This window comes from Telmatherina bonti (assembly GCF_933228915.1).
Source record: "Telmatherina bonti genome assembly, chromosome: 1".
NCBI classification, from domain to species: Eukaryota; Metazoa; Chordata; class Actinopteri; order Atheriniformes; family Telmatherinidae; genus Telmatherina; species Telmatherina bonti.
Genome location: NC_136619.1, coordinates 11,785,252 through 11,809,111, shown reverse-complemented (window position 1 = coordinate 11,809,111; position 23,860 = coordinate 11,785,252). Strand labels below are relative to the sequence as shown.

General features: G+C 39.4%; 2 protein-coding genes across 2 annotated transcripts in view; one reads left to right on the top strand and one right to left on the bottom strand.

Moving 5' to 3' along the window:
* Positions 1–1,183: 1,183 nt before the first annotated feature.
* tdp1 (tyrosyl-DNA phosphodiesterase 1) lies at positions 1,184–11,702 on the bottom strand (the record flags this gene model as incomplete). The annotated part of the gene is made up of 15 exons (XM_079256519.1): positions 1,184–1,257; positions 3,860–3,965; positions 4,187–4,289; positions 4,376–4,483; positions 4,907–4,973; positions 7,082–7,130; positions 7,294–7,470; positions 7,565–7,643; positions 7,749–7,919; positions 8,080–8,172; positions 8,326–8,360; positions 10,287–10,383; positions 10,552–10,607; positions 10,809–10,852; positions 11,093–11,702. 15 exons carry the CDS (start codon positions 11,700–11,702, stop codon positions 1,184–1,186), a joined length of 1,869 nt encoding a protein of 622 aa, XP_079112645.1.
* Positions 11,703–13,904: 2,202 nt separating this feature from the next.
* Positions 13,905–23,860, top strand: part of eprs1 (glutamyl-prolyl-tRNA synthetase 1) — a 28,624-nt gene continuing 18,668 nt past the window's right edge. The window contains exons 1-12 of the mRNA XM_079240709.1: positions 13,905–14,054; positions 16,212–16,296; positions 16,434–16,533; positions 16,601–16,757; positions 16,855–16,991; positions 17,676–17,770; positions 17,852–17,978; positions 18,107–18,299; positions 18,401–18,572; positions 19,639–19,872; positions 19,941–20,025; positions 20,206–20,265. Coding sequence (XP_079096835.1) covers positions 14,012–14,054; positions 16,212–16,296; positions 16,434–16,533; positions 16,601–16,757; positions 16,855–16,991; positions 17,676–17,770; positions 17,852–17,978; positions 18,107–18,299; positions 18,401–18,572; positions 19,639–19,872; positions 19,941–20,025; positions 20,206–20,265 — 1,488 coding nt within the window. The 5' untranslated portion in view covers positions 13,905–14,011. The remainder of the gene's footprint in view (positions 14,055–16,211; positions 16,297–16,433; positions 16,534–16,600; positions 16,758–16,854; positions 16,992–17,675; positions 17,771–17,851; positions 17,979–18,106; positions 18,300–18,400; positions 18,573–19,638; positions 19,873–19,940; positions 20,026–20,205; positions 20,266–23,860) is intronic.

The following is a 23,860-nucleotide window of genomic DNA, read 5'->3' as shown; positions in this document are numbered from 1 at the left end:
TTTATTTCATAATAGTGACTTTGGATTTCACAGTTATGACTTGTGTTTTATGTCATAACTATGAATTTATATGATCATTTTTACTTTTTGTCATAGTTGCAACTTTTTAATCTCATAATTATTACCTTTTATCTTTACGACTTTAAATATAATAATTAGAACTTTAAATCTTAATATTACAAATTTAAATACTAATATGAGATTTTTTGTCAGTGTTTTTTAATTTACAAGTGGCGGGGATACGCTTCCAGTTTTCAACATTTTAAGCACTCTGTATTTCTTGTAGACTTTTTTTTTTCTTTCTACTTTGACAACTTCAGAACCACTTGTCCAGTTAAAAAAAAAGATTTGCTTTTTTATTTTGGTGAAGAGTTTTGCAGGTGGATAGTTTGTCCCCTCCCCACCTGCGAAATGGTGCAACAGCAGCTACAGAGCATCCTGTACACTTGGAAAATTAACATTACATTAAAGAAGTATCTTCCCATGACCCTGGCAGCTTATGACACAGTCTTTAAGCTTGTTTCTCTAGAATTTCACTTCTGAGTCAGGAAATGAACAAACCTAGTTAAGTCTACCCTTGTTCCAGTGTCACAGAGTTTGGCTTCAAGTTACTAATTTACACGGATGAGGACACAACCATAAAGTGTGAGAGGCATGCAGAGCTATGAGTGTTGCCTATTATTTACATGGAAAAGTACAAAAAAAGTTTCTTTCCATACTGTATTCTTAAAATCCAACACTTGCTTTACATATTATAAAACCTCAGACAACAATCAGGTCTTTCTGATGAATCATTCTGAACAGTTGTCTCACCTACTGGGCAGCAAATATTTATTTGATGAGAATGTACCGTGACCTCTTACTTTACATCAACTCCTGCTGGTAAACCTGGCTGCGATCATATCCTGACTGAGAAAATTAACTAACTATGTAGAAATAAAATCCTTCTTTGAGAAGTAAAGGAGGGTAAATTTACAAATATAGATTTCACACACAAACAATGAAAACACTATTTGATTTATTTCTAGAAAAATCAGGTTTGCGGTACAGTATAAATCATGATGTACTTACAACAGCTAAACACAGTACTGACAGTCATAAACAACAGACAAACAGGTGTTGTGTGTGTGTGTGTGTGTGTGTGTGTGTGTGTGTGTGTGTGTGTGTGTGTGTGTGTGTTCGTTCAGGAGGGAACCCAAATGTTGCCATGTGTGTCGGGTGCCTGGTTGTATGGGATATTCCAGATCCATGGCTGGTCTGAGGGCAGAAAAAGAAAACATGAGTAAATTTAAAGGCTCAGTATGTAAGAACTGCTGACATCTAGTGGTAACAATGAACATAGAAAATGCTTCAAATGCAAAGCAAAGTTATGAATGGACAGCAACATTAAGAGGACAAAATTAATATATCATTGACTGTATAAAAAGAGATGGACGGAGCCTCCGTGACGTCACCCGTAGGTTTCTGAAGAGCTGAATTGAAGCTCGGTGGGCGGTTCCTACCATCGCCATCTTGGCAGGCACATGCCTGTAGTCTCACCCGGAAAATACAAATATGGGCAAAGAGGTGGAGCTGAGAGGGGGACTGTGAGCGTCATGGTGGATGATTGACATAGAGCGGACTCTGAGCTTTCTGTAGCTAAGAGCTTACCGAGCTAACCCGGAGATAACAGGAGCTAACCAGCTAACAGAGGTGAGCGGGCTAAAGCTAAGTCACACGTTGTTATCTGGCTAAAAACCGTGGTTGTTCTATGTTCTTCTGACTTGAAGCAGGAGATTGATACTTGTCAATCAAAAGGACACGCCGCTAAACATGCTAAATTTTTAGATTAAATTTCTTTTAAACGGGCGAGTTAGAAAAAGATTCACTCCCCCCACAGTTGTCATGAAGGTAAACCTGACCTATTAAACCAAAAATGGATTTTTGAACCAGGCTGTAAACATGTTGATTTCTGCTGTGAAGTTGGTCTTTTAAACATGGGAGTCTGTGGTGATTTGCTCTGTTTTGCAGCCCCTAGTGGATGAGGGGGGAACTTAAGTTTAATGCACTTCCGCATAGGCATCACTTTTAACCATTGGAGGTTGCCGCTTGGAATATATAGATGAAGAACAACCAAACCTTTCTGCGCACATCAGACAGGTTGCACCGATACATGCATTGTCGTCATAGAAAGTACAGGTAGGTACAATGTCTATACAAGTCTCAGTTGCAACTAAAATAGTCACACTCTAGAGTCCTGCATTAACCCATGCACCCACCAGGTCTTTTGAGGAGGAAAAAAAAATCCATATTGCACCTTTAAATTAATATTTTTTATAATCTTTTAGTCAGAATTGTTAATCTGCGCTTTAACAAGTAGTTTCATATTCAGCAGGACTTAAGCCTATGACTTGTATGTAGAAGGTTTAGTTAATTAATGACTTTCTGAGAAGAAAATATATCTGATCAGGAATGAACATTGCTGGAACAATAACGTAAAACATTTTGTAGAAAATAATTACACTGTGTGGATGTGGACAAAGAATATCTAAGGGATTTTTGGAGTGCCCAGTACTGGTACCAGATGGAACCAACTCTCCAGATATAACTGATTCCTGCCCACCCACTGGTATCGTTAGAGAAGATGACATAGAGAAACGAGTTTGTGTTAATAAAGATGGCAGTTTGTCCATGGAGATTAAATTGGCAACATATCCATTAGTCCCTGTGGGTTGTCCAATGGGCTCTTTGCAGATCACTTATTACAGACACCCTCAGATCTTGCAAGGTTGGTATTTGTCAAAGTAACACCATGTAATTAGTTACCAGGATGCAGGTTTTCTAAAAGAATATTGCATTGCAACATGATGAGCAGTGTTGCTCATGATTGATCAGAGTAAAGCCAGAAAGTCTGGTAACGGGAGATATAGATGCAAATCATTTTCATGTATTTTGGGACTTCCTTAAACTCCAAATTCCCAGACTTCATCTCAGAAAGGCATTCAAAGAAAGGAAAGAAATATATCTGTACTTAGAAACTGGGTCATGTTTTGTTCTTGCTTGAAATCAGCTCACTCCGAGTCAAATGCAGCAAATTTTAAAGTGGAACTATTATGTGCATTTCAGGCTAATTTATTTTTATTTTTGAGACCAGAAGGGCTGGGATTGATCGAGTTATTGCCACAAATGGCTTTATTTACTTCAGACCGACCCTCTCCGTAGGCTGTCAGATCAGCCTGCGGGCAAAACGAGTGGATTGAGACTCTTCCGCATTAAGCCACACCTCCCGCCACTGCACTACATTGGGAGCGCACACCACAACTGCTTTCGTCGTCATTGTAACGTCTCATAAACAGAAGGATTAGGCTAATATGAACTCAATAAAAAAACAAAATACAATGTAAACACATAGCATACAGCCCTACATGTTGGAACCTGAATCAGACCCTGAAAACGAAGTGGAAAACAGCAACCCACAGCTACGAATGCAGCAGGATGTCTCTCTTTGGTAAAATCACCGAACCTTATCCCCCGGGACGTCACAAGGATTTCGAAGTAGAAAAAACGTTCTAAAACAACGCATTTTTCGTCGCCATGGAAACTGAACGGAGAGAGTGCTGGAACTCAAACTCAAACATGCGTTTAGGTGATAAAAAACAGTGCCGTTTTACATGTCTGATGGGGATTCAACACTGTAACACTGTAGAAAGCTCAGAAAACTCAAAATACTATAATAGCAGACCTTTAACCAAAGTCCATATTTAAAACAAATAAAACTAAGTTCCCCAACTACCCCTCATTAAGTTATTAGGTGGTTCTAATTTGGAGTTATAGAGATAATTTTACAGACGATATAATATCAAACAGAAAAAAAATGTACCTTTTTGAGAGTAGCTTGTAGGAGGAAGGTCAAATGGTACAAGGAAACCAGAGGCGGACGAGGAGACAGGGAATGGATTTTTATCAACCAGGAATGTATTCATGTTCTGAAAGGAGAAAAAGTCAAATCACAAATCAGTAACAGAAGCTTTGCAAGTGAACAAGATTATAAACAATTTCACTCATCATATCATAACCTTACATCTTTAATGGTGTTTTTTTAAAGGGTGAAAACATCTGGAGGTGTGTGCAGTTTGAACACATAAACCTTAAAAGCAGGGTTAAAATGTTCTGGAAATAAACCACTTTTAATTGGTGGACTACTTACAAAGGCTGATGGGACATAGAGGACTCCCAGCTCATAGGAGCGCACCATTATCTGAGTGTTGTTCTTCTCCAGTGCACCCCACGCTGCCTTGGACAGGTTCGCACTGACACACAGCACACATCCAAAATATTTATGCATCTTATTTTTACAGTTTTAAGAACTCCAAATCAACACAAATTATGTAAAGACCTTGTGACGAGGAACCATGCAAGTTGTGTGAAATCTGGAGAAACCCTCATGTACGTCTTGATGTGTGGCATGGCGTGACTCCTCCCTGTCGTATCTGCCTTCCAGCGACTACAGAGACACAAAACACACTCAGTATTCGAACAATGTGATCAATTTTAGGTAAAGGTAGGTGTTTTGTAGCGGATGCTGTGCAAATTAAATTAATTCGCAGCAGATCTTGCTGTAAAGCAAATACAATCATGTAAAACTTAAAACAGCAGGACCAGAAAGGGTAATGGAGCACGATTAATCTAATGTGCATTGATGTTGGGTGAGGGAGTTCGACCCATGCAGCAAGAGCTAATTCACTTCTGGACCAAACCTCTGCTTTTTATGTCAAAGCAAAGTGTGATGATCGCGTCAGTGATTTGTTCAGATTCATCGGTAACAAAATAAAAAGTGGCAGCTAATCTCACCAAATGATGAGACAGACTACAAGTAACAGTAGCTTACAGGAAAGGACTGACTTTTCATAAGTAGAAATGAACTTACTGGAAGTAGGAGTGGAGCCAGAGCTGTTTCTGAGCTGTCTGGATGCTGTAAGGAAGGGAGCCTCCGGCTAGAGAAAACACAGACAAAGATTCGCCAAACAACAAAGATCATCAATCAAACTTAAACAGTATCAAATTACAACCTGCTGTTGAGACACTGTGAAAAATTGGACTTAAAGATGAATTTTTCAGAAGCATCAACATTATGTATTATAGAAAGTTCAAGAAAATTGTAATTAGTCTCTATACATAAGAGAAAATACTGAAAACCAGTGCTGTGTTCCCTATGGCTGTAATTCACAAGCTAAGGACTCAGACATGTTGTGCAGTTTAAATTTTCGATGGAATTTTATCACTCAGTATAGTGTGCTACATTTTTGACATGTTTCACACAAAAAGTACAAATGATGTACAAAACATTTCTAGAAACAGGCAATAATGCATTCCATGTTAAAACCAGGAACTTAAGTGCATCAACAACAGGGTGGCAACCAGGGCCGGATTAAAAGTGTAAAGATCCATGGGCCCATTGTGTTCCAGGGCCGCCGTTCCACTTTGAAACAACATTTCTAACACTTCTCAGCTAGTGGTACCAGCAGCAATACACTACACACTGTGGTGTAACTATCTGGCTTTTACATACATTTTGTTTAATTTCAAAACTGCTGGTTGGAAACATTTCCCTACGTTGGCCCACATGGGCCCCCAATGGGTGTGGGCCCCTGGGCCCGTGCCCATAATGCCTGTGTGTGAGCTAATACTAGCTGGTGTTAGCTAACACTAGCTGGTGTGAGCTAGCACTAGCTGGTGTTAGCTAACAATATAGCTGGTGTTAGCTAACACCAACTGGTGGCAGCTAGCGCGAGCTGGTGTGAGCTAGCACTAGCTGGTGTTAGCTAACAATATAGCCGGTGTTAGCTAACACCAACTGGTGGCAGCTAGCGCGAGCTGGTGTGAGCTAGCACTAGCTGGTGTTTGCTAACAATATAGCCGGTGTTAGCTAACACCAACTGGTGGCAGCTAGCTGGTGTGAGCTAGCACCCACTGGTGTAAGCTAACGATATAGCTGGTGTTAGCTAACACTAGCTGGTGGTAGCTAATGATAGGTGGTGCTAACATTTTCAACTCTGTATTTTTGATTAGGTGAGAAATTCTTTTTTTGTTTAAGTATGTATCAACAAAGTAATAGTGAAATCTGTAAACTTACTCCATTATGTATTCAGTCTAAACTGTAAACAAGCTGTAATGCAACTAGCTTTTCACACGCAGAGGAGCTACAATATTGTAACCAATGTGACCCTAAAATAACTTGTGCTCAAGATATAATTAATTCTAAATGCTGTTATATTTTAGTACATTTAATTTTTATGGGTATTTTTAATCAATTGTTAGTGTTTATTCTTGGTTAAACCATTATAAAAATAATAGTAGTTACAAATCTCAATGTTTGTGTAAGTCAATTTAGTTTATACAATGTAACTAATAAACTCATGATTTCATTATCTGAATTTCTAGTCTGATTAAGGGTCGTGGGGGAGTCAGAGCCTATCCCAGTAGTCTTTGGGCGAGAGGCAGGTTACACCCTGAACAAGTCACCAGTCCATCGCAGCAATGTGACAAATCACACTCACACTCATTTCTATAACCTGACATGCATGTCTTTAGATCATGGGAGGAAGCCAGAGTACCCAGAGAGAACCCAGTTCAACCTGACCTTGCACTGACTCCACTGAGGATTTGTTGAGCCCTTTAACCTTCTAGGTCCATTAAATTGTATGGTGAACACAATGTGAGTGAACAACATGGCATCTAAAACAGCACAGTTCTGACTGGCCGAAATTTTCAGGCACTATAGCATAACTGCTATAAAGTAACCACAATTCTCAAGTGGAAATTTCTTTATGAGGCAAGAAACACCACTGCCAGTGAACAGTTCAAACAACAGAAAAAACTATATTGATCAGAATCAGGAATGTGTTGCGTCCAATCCAATACTGGGTCTGAATAGTTTGCAGATCATTACCTCATTTCACAAAACCTCCCAATTTTTTTTAATTAATTAATGACAGTCCAAGTTTTCACAGTTAAAACAGTCTTTGCTGCCGTCAATTCGCTGCATTTGAGAAAAGTACTTTAATTAATTTTAAGTGAATAAGCAAGTAACGCGATTACTCACCTGGGTAGCCTTCTAAACTCATCCTCACATCTTCTACTGATGGATACAGCTGCAAAACAACATCCAGTTATCATGCAGGTAAACATGTCCGTTACAAGATGCTTATTACTCTCACAAACATAGTCAGAAACTCAACCAACTTGTCTGGACTGAGCAGACTATATTTGTGAAGTTTTGCCAGTATTGTTGGTTAAACAAATTTAGGAGCATACCAAGTGCAGGGGGGGGTCTGGGCGAAGGGAAGACTTCCCTAGTGTGGTAAGCGTGCGCTGAAATTCCCCCGTTAACCATTTAGTTTTATCCAGTCCCATGGAGCCGATGCTGGAGAACTGGCCAATCACAGGCCACCTTTCCTCCCCAGGAATAGGATTTGTGTGCTCGTACAACAGCTAACGGGTAGAAACTTCAGTTCAGTGAGAGATTTTACTTGTTGTCATGGTTTTGAGCTTCAGGAAGCAGAACGAAAATGGAACTCTTCCTCACTTTCCTCAGCCTCAGGTGTCCCCAGCGCTCCATGTCTGGACCTACATACCTCCCTGGAGTTGAGCCGACCAAGTAGACCCTGATAACAGAACAAGATCAGCGAAAAACTAGAATTTAAATCATACTGCTCTGATTTTAACGACGACTTCAGCTTCATTCTTCCTCCTTCATCCAGACTGTTTACCTCGTCTCTGACAGGTCGTGCTCTTTGATTCGTTGGATCCACTCCTCCAGTTCTGGTGCCCGGTATGATGCAAGGTACTCCAGCAGGTCCCTCTTAAAGAAGGTAGGTGATTCACCTGCGCTCGCACTGCTCCCTTTCGGTAACCGTGGAAACAGCGGGCTCATCCACATCCTAGTTTGGGAAAGCAATGGGAAACAGGGGAGATCTAAAAACAAAGCTAACATCAAAGCTGGTGTATTTCTTCAGTATGAGAAGTATTTCTATTCATCAGTTCAACCTACAGCCAGTCAGGCAGCTCCTTAAACCCCTTAAAGAGGCTGTAAAGACCCACCCTTGTGTCTTCTGATACCAATCCGCTCTGATGAGGTTGGAGGTCAGAATGATGATTCTGAAGCCTTCCTCGTACCACAGCAGCATCATCTTCCTGCACAAAGACACACAAGACAGAGCAGTTTCATTCAAACACAGGTTGCACTGATATTTATTCTACATAGTTTAAATTAAGTCTTGATTAAGACTATCAGCTGAGACTGGGAGTAATGGGACCTGTGCTCCGGTGAGACAGAGGAAAGCTTACGTGTGGTGAGTTCCAAATGCAATATCCAGCTTGGCCTGTCAACACAAACATTAGGATTTATCACAAAAAAGATTGAATTATTATGTGCTTGAATGCAAGTGTTTAAAGTGACATACAACCCAAAAATACCCCCCATGTTGGGTCTTAAACTAAGTTGGATCTATTCAGATGTTCCTGACTGTCTCAGACCAGCTCAGCGTAGCTTTATCCAGTCTCCCCGTCTTCATTATCAAACAGCCTTTCTGTGTGGAGTTTGCATGTTTTCCATGTGTAGGTTCTCTTCAGGTACTCTGGTTTCCCTCCGCAGTCCAAAGACATGAATGTTACGTTAACTGATATACTCTCTAAATCAGGCATCAAAAAACTCTGGTGAACTCTGGTTCTACCATCTTGCAGGTTTTACTGTTACCCTGTACAACACATCTGGCCAAATCAATGGCTCATGAACAAGAAGGTGCAGAAGAAGACAAGTAGTTGGAGAACCTTTTTATTTGTACCAGGGAAACCTGCAGGATGGTGGCCCTCGAGGACCAGAGGCGGTGATCCATGTTCTAAATTGTCCCTTGGAGTGAAAATGAGTGGTTGGTTGTCTCTGCATTGGCGACCTGTCCAGTATGTAACCCCTTCACTGAATCCCGATCAAATCAGTTGTAGTAAATGGACTGGATTTACATAGTGCTTTTTTTTTAACACTATGTGCCGCATTCTCTCTCACACACACACACACACACTCACACACAAAACAGCACTTCTTTGGTTATATACTAAGTGTTTTCTCCAATCACTCGCATTCATACCCCGACAGACAGATTGGGAGGAAATGTGGGGTTCAGCGTCTTGCCCAAGGACACTTTGACATGAAGCCTGGAATCAAACCACCAACTTTCCCCTTATGGCAGATGGCTCCTCTTCCTCCTGAGCTACAGCTGCCCTAATTAATCCACAACTGATCTAACGCTGAAGGACTGTCTTCATATAAAGCCAGATGATAAAAACAAAAACTGCAGGGCAAAGAAAGGTGCCATGTACTTTTTTTAATCTGATTTGTTTTCTTTTTTTTTCAGTTTAGAAGAGATTAATTAGGTGCACCTTGGCGTAGTGGCTAGCACTGTGGTCTCATAGCAAGAAGGTCACAAGTTCGAGCCTTGGCTGGGGGGAGGTTTGAACAGTGGCCTTTCTGTGCTGTGTTTCCATGTTCATGTGTATGTGTGAGTTCTCTACGGGTACTCCAGCTTCCTCCCACCGTGCAAAGACATAATTAGCAATGTTTATCTTCTGTGTTGGCCCTGGCGACCTGTCCGGCGTGTACATCAGCCTATCACCTGATGATTGATGTTATAACGGTAGATTACATTAACTGGCGCAGGAACACACCGTTACTAAAACACACTTGTAAAGAGCAATAAAACACTGACTATAATCATGGTTTTTTAACGTTACAAATTTAAAACCCTTGGTTAACTATATATGTCAATATGTGATGTAAGTGCATCTACAGATGGGTAATTCATTGAAAAATTAATCAAAACCAACACTCAGAAACAATAATCATGGTATTATTGCTCAATTATTTTGAAAGTCTTGGCACTGTGTGGTTGATGATATTGTAAAACAAACTTCAGTAGTTTCATGGTAACACAGAGACAAAAACATAATCCAGTGGTGGAATGGTTCACTCCACTCCTCCACCTAAACAAAACAAATCCAGATGTTATTAGGACAAATATAACTGGAGAGAGATTTTGATTTATTTACCACTTGTGTAATTTTGCCAAAAACAGATTCTAAATATTTTATTTGTTGTCAAGAAATGGTGTAATGCTGCAAAACTGAAATTTGTCTTTTAATAAGGAACAATTTAACTGTGTTAAATTGTTTATTTTTTCAACTTCAGAGATCAAACTGTAAATACAACAATATGAATCATTAAACATCTGTTTCCTGTGGTAGATGGTGTTTACCTGGCAGAAGCGGACATGTGGAAAGGGCTGAGCCTGCTGCAGCAAGCGTGCTTTGGCCTCCCTTTTATCTCCATGGACAATCAGAACTGGACGATCCCTGAAAACACAAACCATCTTTAAACTGGAAACACACCAGTTCATTGTCACTTTGCTTCTTTAAATGCTTGTTCACTCACAGCGCTGTAATTATCACAGTTTGGGCATCATCAGACATCTTCTAATCAGATACATTGGTTAAAACTGCAGATGAAGATGCAGGACTCACCTAAACTCTGATGGGTACTGCTTAACCATCCACGCAATATCAAAGCAATAGTTAAACTATTTAAAAAAAAAGAGAATGGATTATTATTAATAGGTGAAAATTCCTCCAAACTTGCCAGAGCAACAAAACAGGAACCTACAGACATGCTCATGCCAAATACAGAGATTTAACTCATCTGGATGGGTTTGGAACATTTTTCATTTTGTCACTGTTTTCTATAAAAAAAAAAAAAAACATTATGTAAACTGGCTACTCACCTGAGCAGACTCTTTTAAGGTCCCAAATAATGGAGACAGAATATCTGCAACAAGGAGAAAAGTCAAAGTCAGATAAATGTGTAAGTGTAGGTGAGTCCGCTACAGCAAACACATCTCAACAGATAAAAATTGGCCAACAGAAATATGGGAAGTGAATTACACAAAAAGACATTTTATACAAAGACATTTTAATGTCTTCCCTTGTTATCGTGCTGATTCAGTCAGCGGAGGACATAGACACCCTTCTGAATGTTGGGAACTGATAATGAATGAATCACTCTTACCTCTGATGTGCAGAGCTCCGCTGTTGTACTTCCTGTCCAGGCCGGTGACTTTGTTGAGGTAAAACCTGTAAGTGTCATTTAGACAAGGAGCGCAAGACTCAAAGAAGTCCTCCGGCTCATCAATGTAATACAGTCGTCCATGAGGACTTGGAGGACGCTCGTGCTCTGCCTTCGGTTTCTTTGTCTTGGGGCTTGGAGGCTTACGTTTGGGCATGTTACTGTGACTGTTCCCCTTCACCTCCCCATCATCTTCATCACTATCAGAGAGAGCCCAGCCTGCACTGCCTGATTCCTCTTTTTTCCGTTTCCCAGCCAGTGAAGGGCTCGTTTCATACTTGACTGGGTTTGACAGGTTCAAAGCGGCTGACTGCCTGGCCTCAGAGCCGATGAGGAGCGAGGAAACAGGAGGTCCAGCTGGTTCTGATTTCACCTCTACAGGGGCTGTCACCGGTCTTGGAGAGGGAGACCTGCGGGAGCTGTGACTGGGCTGTGAACTGGGTTTTACTGGCTTACTGGACTTAGAAGCAGTAGTCCCAGAAGGAGGCAGAGCCTCGTCATCATCATCACTGCTGGAGATGGTCCACTTGCCGTGCTGGCTGTCCTGAGACATGCCTGAAGAGACACAGAGTAGCAGGATGAATGGATGAAACCACAAGTAAATAAGACAATTATTAATAAAGGAGCAAACAGATTAATTTAGTTTGGTCACATGTCATTTCTAAAACTTAAGTTTAATAAAAACACATTTTAGTATAAGAATTTGGAATATTTTAATGTCATGAATGCTAGGGTAAATACTTGCAAACAAGTACTAAAATGAAAAAATATTTAAAGAATTAGTAAAAAGATACGAGATGCACTGTTCATTTCAACTAAAATCTGCATATGCACTTGCAAAAAAGGTAATACTTGCAAACAAGTACTAAAATGGAAAGATAAATACTTAATTTTCTTTAATTAACAAAATGATACAAGATAAATACTTAATTTTTTAAGAATTAGTAAAAAGATACGAGATGCACTGTCCATTTCAACTCAAATCTGCGAATGCACTTGCAAAGAAGGTAAGGCGAAAAACATTACTGGCTTAAAAAGTACGAGATAGCTTAATTAAAATGAATGCAAAATAATGTGTTTACTTTGCATTAAGTCATGAGAAACTAACTGAAAAAGGGAAAATTGATTTTATGCGTAAAAGCGAAACTAATTTACTGATTGAACGTAATATTTCCTTTACCAAGTCTGTTTTTGAAGCAGCAGCGCGGATTAACCTCAGTATGACTGAACAGATTTATAAGTCCAGTGATAAGAAACTTTCTCCTGAACAATAAACACTGCAGCAATGTGCAGGATGAGGCGCACAGGATAAACACTCCGGCTGGAAACATCTTTCCGCTTTCAAGGTTCTGCCACAACAGCAGACGCAAGCTGCAACCATAGACTGTATACAAAGAATCTGAAAGTATCTTTCATGTCTTTGGCTGCGGAAACTAGTATCATGTTATATGCAGTATTACTTGCTTGGTCATTCATGTTTTAATGCAACAAAGAATATTGGAATAAATCATTATTGATTCACTACTATCAGAAATTCTTGGCTTTCACATCAAAACCTCAGATATTAATAAATGTTTACAGTTATTCCTCTAAAAAGGTTTTATGCTCATTATGTGCAAAGTACAGATGATAGATTCAAACATTTACTCAACTGGGGAGAATAAAACTATTATTACCTATAATAAAATGACATGGTTTCTGAAAGCAGAAGTTTCTGACATTCATACTGATAAACATTCAAGCACCAATGGTCCTTCATAACAGGCTAAAAATTGAAAATATCTTTTCCACTGGATCTTGTGTTGTTGTTTTTTCAGAGATGCAGGAGACGTTTATTTAATTCCTGTTTTATTGTCGCTCAATTTAGGAAATGACCACCTATCTCATTTTACTGTCTCAGTCAGAAGCTTTTACTGTAAGCAGTGGAATTCAGTTATTATTATTATTATTATTATTATTATTATTATTATTATTATTATTATTATATATTAAAATAATGAAAGGACACCACTGTGATGGACTGGCGACCTGTCCAGGTGTGCCCCACCACCCGCCTGAATATAGTGGTAAAACTGAATGAATGAGTGAATGAATGAATGAATGAGTGAATGAATGAATGAATGAATAAATTAATTAATTAATCCAAATGGAAAAGGAAGCCAACAAGTTTTATTTAGCAACATTCAAAAAGAAGAAACATGTTCAAGATCACTTTTAAAATGAACAAGGAAGTATGGCTCATTGGAGGAAATACTATTTTAAAAAATGAATGTTTCCTAAGAGATTTGAACAGCAGCATATGTGGTATAAAGATATTGACGACCTGATTATGGAAATGATAAAAGAAAAACTAACATGAGCATGGTTGACAAGAAAATATACATGAAAAAATGAAATTATTGTCTTTTTAGGTGGTAGATCGTTTCTAGGTGGAAGAAATAGAACCAGTGCCTAAAATTTCTGAGGAAAAGATAAAAAATGAGGTAGTGTATTTAAGAGGACAAAGGTTTTAATTTAATTTAATTTAATTTAATTTAATTTAATTTAATTTAATTTAATTTAATTTAATTTAATTTAATTTAATTTAATTTAATTTAACTTTACTTTACTTTATTCGCCCATTGGAGGCGATAAAGGACCTATTCGTTGTTTGCAAACCGCCTATGAACACCTAAGAAGATGATTTTAGACGCTTCTCCTCTTGGCCTGTTGGGGGCGGTGTTGCACATGTTGCTGGTTAACCAGCGATGAAAACTTCTTCTTCTGGCTGCTGCAGCGTGGAGTAGTGAAGTCTTGCATGTCTGTTCACTTTACTGTTCTCTATCATTCTCCAACATCTGACTAAAAGACGGATCTGCTAGGATGGCGCTTAATCTAACTATTAACTCCAGCAACCCGCCGTTAGGTGAGTTGAATTCTGAGATCGATGTATAAATAGATGCTGTCATGCATCCGGTTACAGTACAGTCAGCTGGGTTAGCTCTTAGCATGCTAAAACAACAAATATAGAAAGCTGTTTACGTTTATGTAAATTTATGTAAAACAAATTTCTACACCAAATTGAGATATTAGATGTAACATAATATTTGTAGTAGCACATCTTAAAAATATAACTAAAAACAAAGATGTAGTTTTATCACATGTTTATTCAGGATACCAGATTAATTTAACAATGACTTAAAATTTAGACCTGATTTTAAATTAAACATTTCCAACGTGGTAAAGACTTGATCTGTATGGGAGTGAAAGTGGTTATTCTGGATGTCCATAAATGTGGATGAAGAGGGAGTTTTCTCATTTTATTCCTGATCAGAATTGGGTTTGTAAAAAGTCAAAACTAGCTGTGGATGTCGGCGTGGCAGTCACAAAACCACAACATGTGAGAAGGTTGTAAGCTTCTCATCTACTCAAATCTACCACTTTTCAGTCTGCACCCAGACTTTTAAATGTAAAACCCAAAGGAATTTTGTTTAAAACACAGAAAAGCTTTTATGAACTTGAAAATGTACACACTGAGTCAATAATTCAGTGTAACTCGCTTAGCTTTGTTAGCTCGGCTTTTTAGCCTGAGGCGTTTTAAGAACTGTTATATTGTTGTCATTGTTATATTTATTTAATATATTATAACCTGGTGAATTTCCACAGTATTTTGCAGCATGACTGTGTCTTTTAAAAGCTTTTCAGTGGGTATTATACAGAGTTTTTAGTTGAATTAGCCCATTTAATGACTAGCCATTACGGTGGGTGAAGCAGCGCCCTCTTGTGGTCATTCTAAGACTAACAGGCTGATGCAAGCAGCAGGAAACGTCGGCAGGAGTCTAAATTATATAAATGCAGGTTCTAGTTTATCTTTAGTTTTTTGTTTTTTGGGGGGGCAGCAGCACACTTACTTTGCTGTCAAGTAACATACACTTCTTGATTTATTTTATTTTTTTCTATATAGCTGTTTTGAAACAAAAAGTTTATTTTGTTGACAGGAATCTGTTGGTCTCATTATGTATGGCAGCACAATAGAAAGTATTAGAAAATCATTCTAACTAGTGGTGGGAAAATAAAAAATCTGGAATCTTTGGCTTCACAATTTTACAATCGATTTTTTTTGTTAAAAAAAATCTTTTTTTTTTTTTTTCCTTTCAAATAAATAAGTATAATCCATTACAAAATTTTTGTCATTTTTACTGTTTTTATTGGTCTTTTTACTTGTCTTCCTGGGCATTATAGCAGCAGAATGATGGTCTGGCTACTGTGTTGTTTTTTTCTAATTGAAATCAAGACAAATGACGAGCAAAAACAAAAGTTTTATACATTTTTTTTGTTTTTAATCTACAAAAATTAGCAATATCAAAGAATTGTGAGAATCACAATTTAAATCGAATTGAATCGGGACAAAAGCACATCATCACAGCCCTAATTCTAACGCCAGTAATGTTTGTTTCCATTGAAAATGTAAGGCTTCAGTGGAAATAATGTTGAATAATAATATATTTTCTGTCATGACTGGATGAATATTGTTTATAAATGTTCACGTAAATCACATATCGCATCAAATAAACAAAGTGTCACATATAGTATTTAGTCTCCTCTCCAGCAAGCTATGATGTATGTAAACATTTTTTTCCTTCACTTACATGTTGAAAGATAGACAGCACATCTGTGGCATGCCTTTCTGCATTGCATTAGAAAGGTGCTGAATAACTGATTGCTGACAGATCAGCGTGACTGAAAAACAAAGTAAAGTGTGTGCTTAACATCACAGAACCAGTTCAGCTGGTTTCCAGATCTATAAAGCTGCAAGCTGGGCTTTTCTGAACACTTCTATACTCACTAATGGAACATTATGTGTTTTTAAAACCACACTTAGGCAGGTTTTTTTGCGCTGTAAATGGGAAAATGACACAAATAATATTGCGATGGACTGGTGAGCTGTCCGGGGTGTACCCTGCCTTTCGCTCTAAGACTGCTGGGATAGGTTCCAGCTTCCCTGCAACCCTGAACTGGAGTAAGTGGTTAGGAAAATGAATGAATGAAAGACACAAATAATACTTTTTACTTATGGTGGCAGGGGCGCTTCTGGCTGCAGAGCATGTGAAGAGCACTGTGCAGGTGTCGGTGGAGGAAGGCAAAGACAACAAGCTTCACATCTCAGAGTAGGTGTGATTAATATAAAATATGAAGTGAACAAAAAATAAAGGGGAAATTGCTAAATGATGTGACGATTAAGTTGGAGTTACATTCTTTACAAAAGAAAAATGTGAACACACAGAATGTCTCTTTCTCTTCTCAGTTCAGTCCAGTTCAGTGATGCAAACTCCATCAGCCGATACCTGGCCCGCGTGGCTCCGGCTCTCGGCCTTTATGGAGCCAACATGATGGAGCAGACTGAGGTGAGCATCTGCGCTGTTTGATAACATTTACAGTACTATAGATTCTGATTGGAAACTGTGTCTTCAGGTGGACCACTGGCTGGAGTTCAGCGCTCGGCGTTTGTGTGATCAGCCCAGTCTGACGGCAGCACTGGGTGAACTCGACAAGGCCCTCTCCCTGCGGACCTTTCTGGTCGGGCGTGCCCTCACCCTGGCTGATCTGTCTGTCTGGGCTGCCATCAAAGGTCGGTACCATCCAGGGTGCAAGTCTTTCTCTGGTTTCAGATTGACGTCTCAGCATGTAAGACAAAGCTCGACCCGTCATGTTTCTTTCCTCTGCAGGTCGCGGTGAATGGCCGAGCCAGTGCAAGTCCTTCCCCCATGTCAGCCGCTGGTTCTCTTTCCTCAGTTCACAGGTTCCCTTCTCTGCTGTGGGAAGCAAGTACACCAGTAAGAGAGCTCCAATGACCAAATCAAATGTAAGTTTTATTTACGTCCTGATACAAAGAAAACACTCTTTCAGTTTTACATATCAGAAAATGATGAGAAAAAAATCTTCTGGTCCGGTACAACATGATGCATTATAGCAGGTGCCAGCATCATAAGGAGTCCCTGAAGTTTCACCCTAGATCCAGGCTGATCGAAGATCAGAGAAACTATCCACTGTTGTATTAAATGTAATTTTATACAAAAGAAACAATGATCCTAAATACAGCAGCAAATCTACAGACTGACAAAGAAGAGATGCACCAATGGTCCAGGTGAAGTCAGTGTAACGATGTGGTCATAATGTTAAAGAGTGTCGGCTTAGTTTCTTAATAGAGCTTATTACTTATTATTTACGCATTTTATGATTGAACTTGAAGGACTGAGGTTCAAGTCCTCAGAGTAGCAACTCGGTCTGGGTTTCACCACTACCATTATAGCAAGTGTGTACCTTTTTTCTTTAAAATACGATCTAGCATCTGGTCTACTAATGGATTTTATGCTTTATGGTTATAAATCAGAGGATAGTTTTGTCTCGCTGTGTTGCAGCCAGTAAACCCCTGATGTTGCCCCTGACGACATGAAGAGCTAAAACATGCGGCTCAGGTAGCTTTAAGAATAAATGATCATTTTATTTGCATGTTATGACTGTCATGTGTGTCTCTGTTTATGTGCAGTCCGATGAGAAGAAGCAGGATGTTGGGAAGTTTGTGGATTTGCCAGGAGCTGAAGTGGGGAAGGTGGTGGTTCGATTCCCTCCTGAAGCCAGCGGGTAAGGCTTGATCTGCGCTGTAGAAGAAGCTCCAGTTAGCTTTTCCTAACCGGGGTCATCCTTCTGCCTCTATGTGAACAGGTATCTGCACATCGGTCACGCCAAGGCCGCCCTCCTCAACCAGCACTACCAGGTCACCTTCAAAGGCAAGCTCATCATGCGTTTCGATGACACCAACCCCGAGAAGGAGAAAGAGGACTTTGAGAAGGTGAATTTGGTGTTTGATCTCCTTCCTACTTGTAGAAAGTGAAAGCCGAGCTTCTTTATGTCAAACGGGTGAAGAAAAAACGTCTCAGAACGGTTGATTTATTTTCTGTGGATAAAAATTCGCCGCAGGTGATCCTGGAAGATGTTGCCATGCTCCAGATCAAACCAGACCAGTTCACCTACACCAGTGACCATTTTCCAACAATCATGAAGATGGCAGAGCAGCTGCTTGCAGAGGGCAAAGCCTACATCGACGACACCCCTCCTGAGCAGATGAAGCAGGAGAGGGAGCAGCGTGTTGAGTCCAAATGCAGAAGCAACAGTACGTCCGAGGAAACCCACCGCCATCAGTGCTGCGCTGTAAACGCTGAAGATGCACGACTTGCAAACTGACATGCATCATGTCCTCGCTCTCTCCTGCAGCTGTGGAGCAGAACATGAAGATGTGGGCGGATATGAAAGCCGGGACGGAGCACGGCCAGACCTGCTGCATGAGAGCCAAGATTGACATGAACTCCAACAACGGCTGCATGAGAGACCCCACCCTCTACCGCTGCAAGAACACCCCCCACCCCCGCACCGGAAACACCTACAAGTATCTGACTTTTATCATCCTTTGGCTGTGTTTACATAAACCCAAATAACATGTTTGTCATGGGGTCCTAGTGCTGGGCAATATATTGAATATACTCGAGATATCGTGGCTAGTCCCCTGTGCGATATAGAAAATGTCTATATTCGTCATATTCAAGGATCCTGTTGTCACGCAGTTTTTTTTTTTAGCTGTGGGCGGGGTTTCCTCCCTCCTCCTCGGCTCTCTGCACCGCTTTGCACAGAGAGTTAAAGCAAGCGCACCTAGTTACGCACAGAACGTGAGCTACGTGCTACGTCACGAGAGGCAGCGTGTAGCAGCTGTTCTAGCAGAGAACTCCGGTAGCAGTAGCAGCGTGACTTACAAAAACTGGAGGAGGAAGAATTTGTTCCTAAGAAAAATAGTACAGGATCCTTCATCTGGCGGAGGTTTGGATACCGGAGAGAGGATGTTGACCAAACAACTGTCTTATGCAAAGTATGTCGCAAAAGTGTCGCCACAAAAGGTAGTAGTACCACAAATTTATTTCATCATTTGAAAAGTCCCCCCCTACAGCACGTATTTTCATACGTTGCATTTATTACATCATGCAAAAGCACTTTATTTTGTTTTAAAATGACATATATATTTAAAATTACATGTTTCTGCCACTGCTTTAACCATTTATATTGTTTTTTTATTGATCATTTTACTTATTATTCTGTTGCTATATTGCCCAAGAAGACGTGTTTTTTTTTCCTAATTGAAATGAAGAACAATAACTAGCAAAAAAAAAAAAGTTTTGTACTTTTTTTTGTTTTGTTTTTAGTCTATAAAAATGAGCAATATCAAAGAATTGTGAGAATTGCAATTTAAATCGAATCGGCACCCAAAAAAATCGTAATCGAATCGGGATGAAAGCATATCGTCACAGCTCTATAAGTTAAGGTACCCATATATTTAGTTCATATGCCAGTTATGAAATTAAGTGGATGTTGTGATTTCCAAGGTTGCACATTAACATCTGAATTATTTATGTAAATATTGTGGTGATTCTGAAATTGATTATTTAAACCTTTTATTTCTCCAGAGTCTACCCAACGTACGACTTTGCCTGTCCTATCGTGGACAGTTTAGAGGGTGTGACCCATGCTCTCAGGACCACCGAGTACCACGACCGAGACGAGCAGTTTTACTGGATAATCGATGCTCTGCGCCTCAGGAAGCCTTACATCTGGGAGTACGCCAGACTCAACCTCAACAACACTGTGCTGTCCAAGAGGAAGCTCACCTGGTTCGTCGATCAGGGATACGTCGATGGATGGTAGGTTCACTTTAAATCAGTTTTATTTCTCTGCTTCCATTCGTCCTTAAACTGATTTCATCTTCCAGGGACGATCCTCGGTTCCCGACTGTCAGAGGAGTCCTGCGGAGGGGAATGACCGTGGAGGGTCTTAAACAGTTCATAGCAGCGCAGGTACGTCTGTCAGCTACAGCGGAGGTGTGATGGGACTAACGGCATGTGTGCTTATATAGGAAATAATATTTCCTGCCTCTGTAATCATTTTAGAAATCAGTTTATATTTTCATTTTTGCTCATTATGAATGAAATAATCTGTGTCTAGATGTACTTGTAAATGTTCCTTTGCTTTTGTAGGGTGGCTCCAGGTCAGTGGTAAACATGGAGTGGGACAAGATCTGGTCCTTTAATAAGAAGGTACATTTTGAAAATAATCACTCAATGCTAAAACAAAGTAAAATTTAGATCAAAAAGTTGGTTCAGTTTTTGTTTAATCCCATTCAACTTCCCTGCCGCAGCACAAATAAATACAAAGTGTGTGTTTATTTGGTTATTTGGCCACCATGGTAGGCGCTGTATGCTTCCATATAAAACTCTAAAACACTTGAATTTGTGTTACGGGAAATTACTGCCTGTCAATTCTCTGGTTTCATATATCAGGACATCATTTAAAAAAAAGAAACTAGTCATTAATAGGTGTCTGTGGAGGTAAATACATTCTTGGATGCTCATTATCATGTTGTATGAATTGATAAACCAAAATGCAGAAACGGTGTGTGAAAACCAAAAGATGTCTTGGGATTCAGTAAACAGCGTTTGCTGTGATATAAACTACGTTGCCTTATTTCAGAGGTAAATTCATGCATTGACTAGGAAATTGTAGCTTCTTTTTTTCTTTTCTTTTTTTTTTTTAGTGAATATTCTGTTGGTTTGCTTCTACGTTTAGGTTTACAGTCCTGTTGTGTGAAAGGATTTCAGCCAAGCGTCTCGGCCCTTTTTTTCCCCCTACGGCACATTTTTCTTTCCGATCTACAAGAAAGGTGCGCCGCTCAGTGGCTGCTGCCTCAGTCTGCCTCATCCTGTTTATGTATATGAATGTTTTTGTCTTATCCTGGACTGGTTGTACTGGAATGGAATTTCTCCACTGTGAGATAAATAAAGTTCAATCAATCAATCAATCAAAGCTTTAGCTGTTAGTTTAACTCCTGTATGTAATCAGTCCATGTGGGTATAATAAGACAGCAGTTGGAAAAGTAACTCAATCTGTGGCTGTAAAGACGTATGAATAAGTGAAGCGGTAATTACCATGGTCTTGTATAACAACTGAGCCGTTGTGGACAAAAAGTTGGGAACCACGGTGTGATTGCAGATGTTTGTGACTTTCAGCTAGACGATGCAAAGTGACTTTGTCAGTAGGAATGAATAGTGATGGAGTAACATTTCAGCAGAACGAGCTACATTTCTGATGTTGATTTAGTTGTTACTAATCAGAAATGGTTTTACTAGTCAGACGTCTTTTCTTTGGTCTCAGTTGTGCAGGAAACCTGTTGTGGTTTGTTATGCAGCTGTATGAATCCAGGTTTTCATGTTATGTTTGAGAGAAAAGCTTTCTGCTGGCAACTTGTCAAAGCAAGCCATGTTTGTTCGGTCCTTTTCTAACTGTGCTGTCATAAACATTTACATCAAACAGCGAAGACTTGCAGAGACAGAGATGTTTTTTTCCCAACATTGTGCTGTTTAACTTTGAGATAAACTCGCATGATCGCCCACTTCCACGCGTGAATAACTCTGGTCGTTGTAGAACAATATAATGCCAAATTGTTTGGAAATCAGCTTTTAACTCTTTCCAAGAACGAGAAGCAGCAGTTGCTGCTCTAAAATTAGAGCACTCATGTTTTTTTTTCTTTCTTGTCACGCAAAGACCTGAACGCTCCAGATCAGCAAACTGCCTGTGCCTCTGCTCTGATAGACGGCGCCTGTGGGTTGTAGGTTCCAGTCCCTTACGTTAGTAAGACTGTTCGTTTTTCACACACTTTTTCTGCTTTTTTGCTGAGATTTGTTGAATAAATAATGATACAGTTTAATACTGTTATTCAGATAATTCAGATAAATATTTGCAGCTTGTTAACAAGCCTTTTATTTCATTCAGGTGTGTTCTAGTAGGGTTGACGATTAAAACATGCAGGACAGGGGGTCCTGAAACTCTGGTTTATACTCAGGCAGGTTTGGTCAACTCTGGTCCTTGGGGGCTGTAGTGCTGCAAGTGTTGGGAGTTTTCCTGTTGCAACTCGCTGGACACTAAGGCTGTGACGATATGCTTTTGTCCCGATTCAATTCCGATTTTTTTGGGTGCCGATTCGATTTAAATTGTGATTCTCACAATTCTTCGATATTTCTGACTTTTGTTGATTAAAAACAAACTAAATGTACAAAACTTTTTTTTTTTTTTTTTTTTTTTGCTCGTCCTTTTTCTTGATTTCAATGAGGAAAAAACAACACAGTAAGCCAGACCGTCATTCTGCTGCTATAATGTCCAAGAAGACAAGTAAAAACATCAATTAAAAACAATAAAATTGACTAATTTTAGTAAGGGTTATTTTTTATTTGTTTGGAAAAAAAAAATCGATATTTTTGAACAAAAAGATTTTTCGATTCGATTTTCCCACCCCTACTGGACACACTTCAGACTTAATAAGCAGACTTGTGCAGAACTTAAAGCTAAAGTCTACTAGTCATTAATTTGAGTCAGGAGTGTTGGAGCAGGGAAACTGCCAAGACTTGCAGGACTGTGGACCTTGAGGACCGGTGTTTTGTCGGTTTATCACACCCATTAGAATATCTAATTTCAATCATCTAATCTAATCTATAATCTATATCTTGGCTAAATGCGCATGCGTACCATTGAATGTGTCGCATGAAACGTGTGATAGTTTACTAAGATTAAAGTCTTCTGTCATGTTTTTTAGGGTTAGGGTAAACAACTTGAGTTAGGCTTAATTTGTATGCTGTTTTCACAAAGAAGCCTAAATTGACAGATAAATCTGTAAATATGAACTTGTGGTTTCCTTTGCCAATCCTACAGAACACCAGAGTTTCCCGTCCCTCTACTAAGGCCTCGTTTATAGTCATTTACATTTTGGGGGTCATCCAGCTTCAGCCAGTAATTATAAACAGATGTAATGAAAGAACATGGCAGAATCTGACAGGTTGAAGCTCTTCTTCAACACATTAAAAGGATTTTCCGTAGGACTCCCTGCTAGCATGGCTTCCGTTTTTATTTGCGTTTCTCATTTTGTGACGTGCTTTCATCTGCCATCTCCTCTGCCCCTGCCTCACCACCCCCACATCATTTACAGTATTAAATCATTTTAAAAAAATCAGAAACCAAACATGCCGACTCATTTTTTGTCACATATTAGCTCATATTCAGAATTTGCTTTCCTTGCTAGCACTAGCTTCACCCCAGAGTCGGGTAGAAAGTGAACCCAGTGTTGTTGATATGATAAATATTGATGTTCTGACAGACTTGGTCATAGTTAGTGTTTATTAGTGAAAGGGCTTCATGTGCATGTTGAGCTCCTCCTTGCCTGTTTTCCCATGATTTTTCTCAGACAGTCTCATTCTACTGAAAGAGCTTGATGTTAGCATGGTGCTAGTTAGCATGGGGCAAATATGTTGTAATGTGGTTACCAATAATTTTATTTTCATATGTTGCATTCCTCATATGTGTTGTTGAAGCTAGTTGTAAAGTTGTGCATAAAGTTGAATGGAAGGAGTCGCCATGATTCTTCAAACTGATTCAGTTCATGGAAATAATTCATAAAACGTAGAAGAAAGGTGACGTGCTAAAAGCTGCTTTGGCAAATTCATTAAATCCTTTAAATTTCTGTGATAATTCCCATTGTCAGCTCAGATTTTAGGCTTTAAGCCACTGGCAGAGTTGTATTTGTTTTATGTATTGTAGATAAATGTAATATTTGAGGATAATTTGTTGTCTTTTCCTCTGTGTCTG